General features: G+C 51.3%; 1 protein-coding gene across 1 annotated transcript in view; it reads left to right on the top strand.

Moving 5' to 3' along the window:
- The first annotated feature begins 366 nt into the window (after window positions 1–366).
- Window positions 367–12,171, top strand: part of LOC106002679 — an 80,651-nt gene continuing 68,846 nt past the window's right edge. The window contains exons 1-7 of the mRNA XM_013037522.1: window positions 367–759; window positions 879–1,120; window positions 3,301–3,489; window positions 4,735–4,813; window positions 10,674–10,808; window positions 11,128–11,192; window positions 11,679–11,718. Of these exons, the coding sequence (XP_012892976.1) occupies window positions 367–759; window positions 879–1,120; window positions 3,301–3,489; window positions 4,735–4,813; window positions 10,674–10,808; window positions 11,128–11,192; window positions 11,679–11,718 (1,143 nt within the window). The remainder of the gene's footprint in view (window positions 760–878; window positions 1,121–3,300; window positions 3,490–4,734; window positions 4,814–10,673; window positions 10,809–11,127; window positions 11,193–11,678; window positions 11,719–12,171) is intronic.

The following is a 12,171-nucleotide window of genomic DNA, read 5'->3' as shown; positions in this document are numbered from 1 at the left end:
GAATGGAGGAGAGTCTCCTCTAGTGGTGGGGCTGAGGGGAGATTTGATTCCCTGGGCAAGTGTTAGGGTTGGTGGGGAGTGCTGAGCTGAGGTGAGGCTGCAATTCCAATGCCCTGGAAGCCTTAGGGCCCAGTCAGGGCTGCTCTTGTAGGCAAGGGTGTGGGGCAGGGCTGAGGGGAATAGGGGGTGAGGCTGAGGAGAGATGGGGGTGGGGTTGAGGGGAGGAGGAGGCAGTGCCCAGGGGGCTCACTGTGATGGTAGCAATGCCCAGGGGTACTCAGTGGCACGCATGCATGTGCAGAGGGGTCGAAGTGGCCTGCAAGAGGAGTGGAGGCAGAGAGAGAGAGAGCAGAGAGGAGTAAGTACATGCATGAGAGGAAGTGGCTTCAGTGGCTGGCTGAGGCCTCAATTGAAGTGAAGGTCCTGACTAGGAGCACAGAGCATGTGGAGCTAGCACAGGAGACACATCACTTCAAGCAGCCTCGCAGTGGCATGGTGGCCATGGACTGTCCCAAGTCCAAGGTTCCAATTATCATGGTGGTGGCAGTGGCCACAGAGGAGGAGGCCACTGAGGAGGAGGCAGCTGAAGAGGCTGCCTTGGCGGCAGCAGTGGCAGGGACAATGGCAGTATTGGCAGAAACAGGTCTGGCTGTGTATGAAGAGGGAGCTGAGTTGTCTGCAGCTGAGGGGGAGGAGAGGTCGCACTCGCCCTACCATGTGCCCTCAGACCCCGCGCCTCCCTCCCCAACCCTTCCCAAGGTGCTGCATTTCAAAAATGGTGCTGCCAGCCACAGGGAGCCTCTCTCAGTTGCCCGGCTGAGATAACGCGCCCCTGGCCTGCTTGTCTCAGTGACTCGGTCCAGGTCCCTGGTTCTCAGACTCCGGGCCTGCCACACCTGGAGCCTCTGCGCACAGCTTCTCCCAGCAGCAGACGTGAGCGGCCACCCTACGGACCCACACCCTGGGACACCATTGCCCAGCGAACCATTCGACCCCCCCTCACAGTCTCCCCCATTCTGTGGACCCAGACCCGTGCCTCCCGCCTCCCCTCTCCTGTCCCACCTATGCCTCCCCTGCATCCCACAGTATACCCTTGCTCTGCCGCACATGCACCCCAGGGGTAGGGGGTGGGGGTGCGTGGCAACCCGAGGATCCCTCTCATGTCCCCAGTGGCCAGTGTCCCAGGAAACAGGGGGGATGCAGGGTTGGGTGAGGAGGGGGCACCAGAGAGCTCCTGGCCTGGGGTAATGGAACCACACAGCCACCCATCTGCACCCTTCCTCACCTTGGTGGGAACCTGGTGGCTTCAGTCAGAGGTGGGGAGCAGCATCTCCAAACCTGCCTTCTCGGGTTTTCTCCTTTTTTCTGGGGATAGGGGTGTTGGATGCTGAAGATAGACCCCCTTGCTGTGTGAGCCCTTGTCCTCTATGCTTGGTCACCCTTTCACCTGAGGAGGGTCCCAGAAGAGCCCACTAGGGAGGTGAGGGCACTGGGCGACAGATATAAGATGAATATCTTGGAGGAACACCCCTCGCTCACACACACCCAGCCTATTCTTCCCACCCCAGCTGCCATCAGTTCTCACAGGGTGATCACATTTCCCAGCTCTGCCAGAATCTGCTGGTGCTCCTGATCCATCTGGTCTCCTCATCCTCCCCAGGACTGTGCCAAGTCGCCCAGAAGCATCTAGGCTGTAAGTAGGAAGTCCATCCATGTATGTAACACTTAGGACACCATCCATTTCCCCAACACCGTCTCCACCCCAGGTCAGACACCCCTCTGGGGGCACCATGAACCCCTGCTTGTTATCTGTCCTGGCTCTGAGGAGCCACCTGTCTCAGGACTCCTTTATCCAGCATCCTGGCCTAGGGTTATGGTTTATGTGGAGTTAAGGTTTGTTGTTCCCAAGAGGAAGATTCTGGCCCTGGAGAAAGGGAGAGGCAGGGTGGTTCTTTGTTATTAGAGTGGTGCTCCCCTTTGGTGGGATCCCCTGGTTCTGACAAGGGAACCCCATGCCCCAGCTTGTACATTGTCCCAGATGAGGAACTGACAAACTCAGGAGAGGCACTCTCTGAGTCTGTGTGTGTGTGTGTGTGTGTGTGTGTATGAGAGAGAAACAGAGAGAGAGAGAGAGAGGCAGGGAGGGAGAGAGATCATCTTTCACCTTGTACAGCGTGACTATGATCAGGTGAGCGATCAGTTGGTAAATTGCACGTGCTCCACCAGTCTTCTGTCACAGGTCTGCATTTGTGTGTGTGTGTGTGTGTGTGTGTGTGTGTGTGTGTGTGTGTTGAGAGAGCAGGGAGATGATAACAATGGAAATATATTTAAGTCACCATGTGTGTATGTGTATTGTTCTTTGGTCATCAATGCCAAGTATGATCCCAGCCTCAATTGAAGGTTTCAGTAGATGTTCCTTTCCACCTCTCTCTTCCTCTTTCCTGTAGTTCACAGTAGCTGCTGGGCCTGCGTGGGTCTCCCCTTGGAGGTCTGTGTGAATCGCAGACCAGAGTGGACACCTGTCCTTCTGTTTTCAGGCTGGTGAGGCAAGTGTGACCACAGCCACACTCATACAGCCAGACACCCTGTTCTGGTGTGTAGAGTTGGAGCTAATTCAAGGGTTGGGAATGTGTCCGCCAAACACAATTAGGGAATGAGATGGGGGAGTAGGGCAGAAGATGTGAAGCTAGGAGGGTCTGGTGGGTGGCAAATGGTGTGACATAGCAGATGGTTCACCACAAACATGGATGAGAGGGGAACCTTACCCAGGGCTTTGTCGGTGTCCATGGGCATCTGGGCAGGGGGCTCCAGGCCCCCCCTGGTGGCATGGATTCCCTCCTAGGGCACTGCACCGGTGGGCAGTGCTCCCTGGAGTCCAGTAGACTCCCATCTGTGTCCCGCCTGGGCCGCTTCCAGCTGGGCAGTGGTAGGCAAGTGCGTTCCCCCTGCTGAACCCTGCAAGGTGTCAGGCCATGGCAGTTAACTAGGACAGGCTCAATGTCAGTTTCTGTAACCTGCTGTAGGCTGTCTTGAAGGAAAAGGGGACCACTGACTTTGGAAACATTTAAGTTTGATAGGGACAACTGAAATGCCAGCTTTTCCAGGATTTTTTCTTTAAGCTGGCAATTACTCCTAATGACTGGGATTATGGGTCAAATTAGATGGACCATTTCAGCTGTCAAACAATGATGTTCAAAGCAGCACAGGCAGAGTTCCCAGGCCAGATCGTCTCCTGTCATGAACATCCTCTTTTGACTGCCTTCCTCCAGCAGCTGCTGATTCTCCTCTGGTTCTCTCTAGGGTGACCACCACAATCAAGGACATCATGAGGAGCAAAGATGGTGACCTCTCCATCCCCAGCCTGCCAGCTGTGAGCAGAGAATATTCCCAGCATTGCACTGGAATCTGGGAAATTCAGAGAACCAGGATGCTTCAAGGATCCTTTCTCTGCAAGATGAAACTTGGGGGCCGGATGTGGTGGACCATCCTGTCTGGCCCCAAGAGGAGGAGAGGAGGCCCCTTGAGCCAGGCTTTCACCTCAAGTGCCTCATTCACACCTGAGGGCCGAATTGAGTGCCAAACTGTGGGTTAGCGGCTGGACAAAGATTTTTGAGAAGAGAGGCATCGTAGAGCCCCAGAATCCAGCGAGTACATTTTGGCTCACATCCTCAGAGCCAAAAGAGTTAAGTGCGGTGGCACCAGGAGGGCAGGACAAGGGATGAGGGAGAACTGTGGAAGAGCTACTTCAGGCTTCGACACCTCCCCCACTAACCCCTCCACCCCCAGGATGCTTACCTGAGTTGGATGGGAGTTTTCTGTAATATTGTCGTAGAGAGATGCTCATTTATTTATCCAACAAACCGTTACAGTGAGTGCCAGGTCCAGGCGGTCATAGACGCTGAAAGGTTCCAGTGCTGGTTCCACAACACATGAAGAAATCTTGGTTTGAGCTGGATGCCGGTGCTTCACACCTGTCATCCTAGCTACTTAGGAGGCTGAGATGCGAGGACTGAGGCTTAAGTCCCAGGAAGAAAAGCCTGTAAAACTCTTATCTCCACAAACTACCAAAAAGAAAATGCCAGAAGTGGATGAGTGGCTCAAGCTGTAGACTGTTGGCCTTGAGTAAAAAGGCTCAGGGACAGCACCCAGGCTCTGAGTTCAAGGTCCAGGAGTGACACAAAGAAAGGAAAGAGAAAGAGGAGGGAAGGATGGAGGGAGAAAAGGAGGAAAGGAAGGAAAAATGGAACATGCAAGCCTTGGTTTGGAGTCCCTGGATCAAGGGAGCCAACCATTCACAATCTCTGTGGGGACAGTTTCAGAGCCTAAAGCCAATAAGTAGGACCAAGCCACTGACCCCTCAGCAACTTCATGACATCCAGGAGCTGTGTGGTCGCCGACTGCAGAGGGAAACAGCCTTGGGTAGACCCTAGGGCTCAGGGTGTGTCACCAGGCTCCCCTGGCCCACCGAGTTTATTTTCTAGTCAGATAAGAAGACATTGTCCAAAGGATAGCAAGGTATAGGCTGAGGGAGTGTCAAGAGTGGGGTGGCAAGGGATAAGCAAGAAGATGAAGAGGGAGTACAATCCCAGGTCAGGTGTGTCAGGCCATTGGAGCCATGACCTCACCTAACAACTTAGACCATTATTGATAGAGACTTTGGCCCAGCCACATGGCTGTTAAAAGTCCTGGCACTTTGGGTTCACCACTGACCAGCTGGCTGTCATCCACTGCTAGATGCCTTGGGGACTGGGACTTTTGCTGGCTCAATCTGAAGATGACACCCCCAGTGTTCATTTCTCAACCAGAGACAGAGGTAAGCCTGCCACTGGCACAGGACATCCAGAGAATGAGGGGGGAAATCAGACCCCTGTTGTCCCAAGACTTCCTCTAGGGGACTGTAGGGCCCCATGACTGCCATTCTCAGAGATAGAGGTGGGTCCCTTTGCTGGCTCAACTTTTAGTCTAGATGGCAGACCTGGGATTCAGAGAGGGCCGACTGAAGGTGGGGCAGGGCTGGGTGGAGGCTGGTGGGAAAACCAGAGGCACTGAGCTCTGAGCAAGGTTATTTCATCAGGGATACTGACAACCCAGGAACATTCCTGGGATGGATAGGCCTTTTCTCCTTCCCGAGAGAGGGACCTACAGCCCTCCAGTCTGCTTCCCTTGGCCAAGAAATCCTTCCAATCTCATATCTTGTGGCTGGATAACTAGACCTCAACTGACTGACCAGTGTCAAGGGATCTTAAGTCCTTGATGAGGTCACGGGATCCTCAGTATGAGATTGTACTTGAATGTTCTGTCTTGGTGCATGGTCAGTCCCATCTAAGACTGATATAATCTAGGACATAGAATCTAGAGAATCAGAGCAGGATGGGGTCTATTCTGTGAGTCTTGGGTATTATGTGTGTTTTGAGCTCCCATGTGCCCACCTGCTTCCCTTTCTTGGGTAGGTCTATGTTAGAAAAAGTTTATAACTAGGGCCTGGGTCCCATCCCTTGTGTTATGCTCAAAGCTAGCATTCTGCCATTTGAGCCACAGCTCCACTTCCAACTTTTTTGGGTGTTTAATTAGAGATAAACATTCTCATGGACTTTGCTGAGAAGGGTGCATCCAACTGCAGTCCTCAGATCTCAGTCTCCTGAGGGGATAGGATGACAGGCTTGGAAAAGTATCTTTGGCCAGGTGCCAGTGTCTCATGGCTATCACCCTAAGAACTCAAGAGCAGAAATCTGAGAATCACGGTTCAACTCAAGGCCAGCTTGGGCAGGAAAGACCCTCATTTCGGTTAGGGGGGCAGGGTGCAGAGGAAAGACCCCAGACCTGACACCTCCTGGGGGACATTGGTTCTTGTGACAGAGCCATGTCATTGCTGTGGATAAGAAGGAAGCTGCCATCAGACTGACCTGGAACAATGTTCAAAGATAGGTAGGCTGTTGAAGTATCAAACCCACTCATGTCTGCTTCCCACTCCCAACAAGGAGGTACAGTGTGGTGTGGGTGGCACAGCCCTGAGCCTAAGGAATTATAAATGGATGGTGGTGGTCAGGAGCTTGTAGCTCCCACCCATCATCTTGGCTATTCAGGAGTCTGAGGGCTGATGGCCGTGACTCAAAGCCAGCCCGGGGAGAAAAGTTCATGAGATTCTTATCTCTCATAAACCACCTCTCTCCCCCAAGCCCACACACAAAAAAGCCAGATGTGGTGGTGTAGCTCAAGTGGTAGAGCCTCAGCCTTTAACAAAAGAAGCTCAAGGATAACACCCAGGCCCTGAATTCAAGCCCTAGGGCTCACACAATCATAATAAAATAAATGAACAGTGACACCTTTTATCTGACTACCAAGAAAGATGGATTCAGTCTTCTAGCTGGCTGGTCCTTCTAGCCAAAGGTAAGGTGCTTCCATTGATGTTCTCCTAATCCTCTCCTTTTCTCCATTATCTGTCCAGGCTTCAGTTGCAGGACAGAATTCGGATCATCCCCCTGGTTATGACCTTAAGTACCCTTGCCTATCCACCTTCCTTGAGGTCAGGATTCTTTATGCACTCCCTGCTGGGAGGATGTGGCACCACAGAGATAAGGGTAGGTATCCCTGACACTTACACACACACACACACACACACACACACACACACACTCACACACACACACACACACACCCAAACCCTCCCACACACCACTAGGCCTACTCAGACTAGCCTTTTCCAAAGACATTTTATCTCTTTGGATTAACTGACCTAGGAGAGGATTTTGATCCCCAGTCACTGATTATTTTAACTTGGGCTTGCTAGTTGACTGGAAATAAACAGGAGCAAAAAAAGCATTTGGTGCCTGTCACCTGGTGCTCAGGCTCATCCCTGTCATACTGGAGGCTGAGATCTGAGGATCACTATTTGAACCCAGCCATAAGCTGAAAAGCTCATGAGACTCTACTCTCCATGGAACCACCAAAAAGCCAGAAGTGGAGCTGTGGCTCAAGAGGTAGAACACCAGCCTTGAGCAATAAAACTCAGAGAGTCTGCTCCCAGATCCTCAGTTCAAGCCCACAAAAAGAAATGGCCCTGTCTTATGACCACAGACTGCCTACCTGGGCTTTCAGTGCCCTCTCACGGAGTGTGATAAAACACCTGTCCCTGGGTGGTGTATCAGTGCCTTCAGAAATCCTGTAGTGGAACCCAGGCCTGCCACTTTGTGCACTCTCAACCCACACTGGCCAGAAGGCAGAGTGTGACAAAGCCGGCAGCCTGCATAGCGAAGAGTTGCCAGCTCTGCCAAGGTGATCGGAACAGGCTTCTTAGAGGCAGCACTTGAAAAGGGGGTCCTGCTTAAGAAGAATGATCTGACAGGAAACACAGAGATCAAAGGTGCTGCAGATGATGGAGAGCATAGCAGAGCATGTTCATTTCCAGCCAGGGCTGCAGGTGAGAGATTCGGTACAGTTGTGTGAGTCTTGGTATAGATGTGTGAGACTGTCTCAATACAGTTCTCCAAGGGACCTTAGTGAAATGTGGATGGCTATGCCCTGAAGCTCTTAGTAGATCTATCCATGCTTTGTGTCTCTTTCTTTGACAGAGGGGCGCTGGACACTCTTCTGCCCTAGGCACCCCTGGACCCAGTTATCAGCAACCCTCCCAATGTCTTCCACCGGGACATGGAGCAGCTGGCCCCAGAAATCCGCAGTTACCTATTGGGTGGTATGGGGGGATACAGGGCAGGCCCCAGAACTCCTACTGTGTCTGATCTTCCCTGGATGACCAGTCCATCCAGAGGAGGCAGATGGGAACTTAGAGAGGGCTAGTGATGTGAAGGGGGTCCTTTAAAGCCTATGGCCCTACCCAAATTCTTAGCCTCCCTTTACTGTCCCTGAGGGAGTTAGAGGAATGTCTAGGTGGTAGCGTCTAGAGGAGGACTAATGGAAATTCTGAAGGATGAGACACCATAAGCTGTGTGCCCGTGGCTCATGCCTGTCATCCCATGCCTATCATCCTGGCCACTCGGGAGGCTGAGATCCAGAGGATCTCATTTCCCAGCCCAGGCAGCAAAGTACCACGAGAGCCTCATCTCCAATCAAACTGGAAGTGGAGCTGTGGCTCAAGTGGTAGAGCACTGGCCTTGAGGAATAATAGACATCAGAGACAGTATCGAAGCCCAGAGTTCAAGCCCCTCAATCCAAAAGAAAGAAAGAAAGAAAGCCACCCCTTCTTTGGTTGTAAGAGATGGCGATGTAGTCGGGGTGCTGTGGTTGGGATAACAGGTGCTGGCCTCACCGTACAGACATTTCTAAGAACTCCCCAGGTTTGCCCCAGTGAGAAGCCACAGCACGGAGGGCAGTGCCTTACCAAGAACTCCAGAGGTCGTGGCCTGTGGCAGGCAGGAACTGGATGAATGGTAGCAGGTATAGGATGGTAGAGGCTGAGATTTGAGGATCTCAGTTCAAAGCCAGGTTGGGCAGGAAAATCTGTAAGACTTTATCTTCAGTGAACTACCAGAAAGCCAGAAGTGGCATTGTGGCTCCAGTGGTAGAGCACTCACCTTTAGCTGAGGAGCTGAGGGACTGCGAACAGCCCCAGAGTAAAACCCCATGACCGACAACCAAAAATAAGGTAGCTGAGATTTCTGCATAGTGGTATGTATATTTAGGAAATGCCAAGCTATGTTATAAGCCATTCCAGACGTGTGAGAGGCGCTGAGTTTTGTCTACAGTTGGTCTGGGGATAGTAATGCCTTCTTCTTGAGGGTGGGATGGTCAGGGTGCTCAGGGTCTGCTGAGGCCTTGGGCTACCTGTGTGTGTGTGTGTGTGTGTGTGTGTGTGTGTCTGTGTGTCTGTGTGTCTGTGTGTTTGTGTGTGTGTTTGGAGGTAGAAGAACTGGGCCTTGAACTCAGGGCCTAGGTGCTGTTCCTGAGTTATTGTGCTCAAAGCTAGTGCTCCGACACTTGAACCACAGCTTCACCTCTGGCTATTTGGTGGTTCACTGTAGCCTCACAGACTTTCCTGCATGGGCAGGCTTTGAACCGTGATCCTCAGATGTCAGCCTCCTGAGTAGCTAAGATGACAGACATGAGCCACCCATGCCGGATTTGTGTGTATGTGTGTGTTTGTGTGTGTGTGTGTGTGTGTGTGTGTAGAAGTGGGTTGTAACACGGAGCGCTGGACCCTTTGGTAACTTATAACTGCTGTCTTTGGGGGATGCATGGGCTTTGTTGCCGAAGTTTAGGGCAAGGAAGGGTGGAACACTTGAAGGGGACTCAGCACCATTAAATTATAAGACCAAAGGATCTGTGTGCCCTGGAGATGTCTACTCCCTTAGCCCTGGTTGGTGGCAGAGAGAGCTTAGGAGGACTTGGGGGTGGGGCCCACAGGGGGTGACTCCAAGGGGGACAGACAGCATAGCCAGCTCTTAGTAAGGATGTGAGCCCTGTTAGTATTGAGTGCACTGGTATGGTCAGAGTCTGTGTCTTCTCATAATGTCTCATGGGTGAGGCCAACCCTATTTTAAATCTTGACCTGTGATCTTCAGATTTCAGTGTCCTGAGTAGCTAGAATTACATGCATGAGCCTCTGATTCTTTTTGGTATGTTAGGGTTTGTACTCAAGGCCTTAGGCTTGCCAGTCAGGTCTTCTACCATGTGAGCTAAGCCTTTCTGTCTTGGGCATTTCCGAGATAGATAATATATGCTCAGGCTGGGCTGGATCGCAGCCCTCCTATTTGTGACAGGCATGCGTCAGTAAGCCTGGTCCTTTTTAGTTGGAATGCTAAACATGTAGTGCCATGCTCAGTCATTGGTTTAGATGGATTGTCCCAAACGCTTAGTCCGTGGCAGCCAATTCTTGACCTAAGGTGAAGCTCTGGGTTGGGCCTCGACCATTGGTCCTCAGTCTCCTCCCGAGACAGTTGTGAGGAAACAAGGATTCAATACTGGGGGATCTCTGGGGCAGATCCAGGCCTTGAGGGAGAGGCTGTCAGATATGGTTCTTGGCAATTCTGTGAGCATATGACAGGAAGATACTCAGAAAGCGCTCAGATGGGGCCTGTTATTTATCATGCAACAGGTACAGGATTATGAATCCAAACACAGCTCTCTTTCATCCTTACCCTATCCCCATGAGGAAGGGGATCCTTCACTGTGCTCAGTTTTGCAGTTGGGGAAAACAAGGCATTGAGACACTAGGTGACCTACTATGACCCCCAGCTGACAGCAAGCTTGGCCTGACTTTTCTGCCATGTTCTCTAGGACAGTGGGTGTTATTCAGTCCACTTCTTATGGTGGCCAGTCCACTTCTTGTCAGTTGTGAGGCTTGAACTCTGGACCTGGGCACTGTCCCTGAGCCCCTCAGATCAAGGCTAGCACTTTACCACTTGAGCCACAGCATCACATCCAATTTTCTGGTGGTTCTTTGGAGATAAGAGTCTCACAGATGTTCTTGCCTGGGCTGGCTATGAACCATGATCCTCATATCTCAGCCTCCTGTGTAGTTAACATTAGAGTCCTGTGCCACCGACCCCCAGCTAAAGTGTAATTCGGATTTTCTTTCTTTCTTTCTTTCTTTCTTTCTTTCTTTCTTTCTTTCTTTCTTTCTTTCTTTCTTTCTTTCTTTCTTTTTCTCTCTCTCCCTCTCTCACATTCTCTGTCTCTCTCTGTCTCTGTCTCTCTCCCTACCTATCTCTCTCACACAGGAACTGGTTGAATGGGTGCTGGAGGAGGTGGCCCAGGGTCCCCATGTGGCTGGGACTCAAGGTGGCCCTCCCATTCTGGAGGTGGGCTGTGGGTCAGGAGCTGTCTCACTCAGCCTATTGAACAAGCTCCCTGAAGTAAACCCTTCTGTGTCCAGGTTAGACTGTGTCGGATATTTATCATCCGTCCCTCCCATGAGTCCTTCCCCACTACCCTCTGCTAAGACAGTTAAAGGAAAGTGGATAAGGAGGCATCACATTGTCCTCCCACCCAGCATGATCCCGGGCCTCTGATCCTCACCACCACTTATCTCGCCAGACCCTGGTTATAAGAAAATGAATCCACTCTATGTCTACTTCGCTTTGCTGGAGTGTGTTGTTTCAGGGTGGAGGGGCAGTATGCAGAGGAAAGACCCTAGGCATGACACATCTTGGGGGACATTTGTTCTTGTGACAGAGCCAAGTCATTGCTGTCAATAAGGAGGAAGCTGCCATCAGATTGACCCAGAACAATGCTCACAGGTAGGTAGGCTGTTGAAGTATAAGACCCACCCATGTTGGTTTCCCACTTACCACAAGGGGGGTGCAGTGTGGGTGGCCCAGAACTGGCCCTAGGGGATTATAAAAGGATGGTGGCAGTCACGTGCTGGTGGCTCAGGAGGCTGAGGTCTGATGGTTGTTACTCAGAACCAGCCCATGCAGGAGAGTCTGTGAGATTCTCATCTCCCATAAACAACCTTCCCCCATACACAAAAAAGCTAGATGTGGTGCTGTGGCTCAAGTGGTAGAAATTCAGCCTTGAGAAAAAGAAGCTCAGGGATGACACCCAGGCCCTGAATCCAAGACCTAGGACTCACAAAAAAATAATAAAATAAATGAATAGTGGGCACCTGTTATTTTACTACCAAAAAGGATGGATTCAGTCTTCTCTCTGGTACTTGTAGCCAAAGATGAGGGGCTTCCTTTGATGTTCCTCTAAATGTCTCCTTCTCTCCATTATCTCTCCAGGCTTCAGTTTCAGGATAGAATTCAGATCATTGTACTCGATGTGACCTTACATACCCTCCCTACCCACCTTCCTTGGGGTGGGGATCCAGGATGTACTCACCACTGGGAGGATGAGGCACCACAGAGATGGGGGTTAGTGTCCCTGAAACTCATACTCTCTCTCTCTCTCTCTCTCTCTGTCTCTCTCTCTCTCTCTCTCTCTCTCTCTCACACACACACACACTCACCTATGCCAATTCAATTCAAAGTAGCCTTTTCCAAAGACAGTTCATCTCCATGGATTAACTGATCTAGGAGACAAACTTGAACCCTTGAAACTGAGTATTTTAACTGGGTCTTGATAGTTGACACGAGATAAACAGAAGCTAAAAAGAAAGGCTCTGGTGCCCATTACTTCTGGCTCAGGCTCAAGCCTGACATCCTGGCGACTTGGGAGGCAGAGATCTGAGGATCAAAGATCAAAGCCAGTTATAAGCTGGAAAGCCAGAGAGAC

The sequence above is a fragment of the Dipodomys ordii genome, unplaced genomic scaffold (assembly GCF_000151885.1).
Source record: "Dipodomys ordii isolate 6190 unplaced genomic scaffold, Dord_2.0 Scaffold1000000019, whole genome shotgun sequence".
NCBI classification, from domain to species: Eukaryota; Metazoa; Chordata; class Mammalia; order Rodentia; family Heteromyidae; genus Dipodomys; species Dipodomys ordii.
The sequence above is the reverse complement of the archived record's forward strand: the minus strand, read 5'-3'. Positions and strand labels throughout refer to the sequence as shown.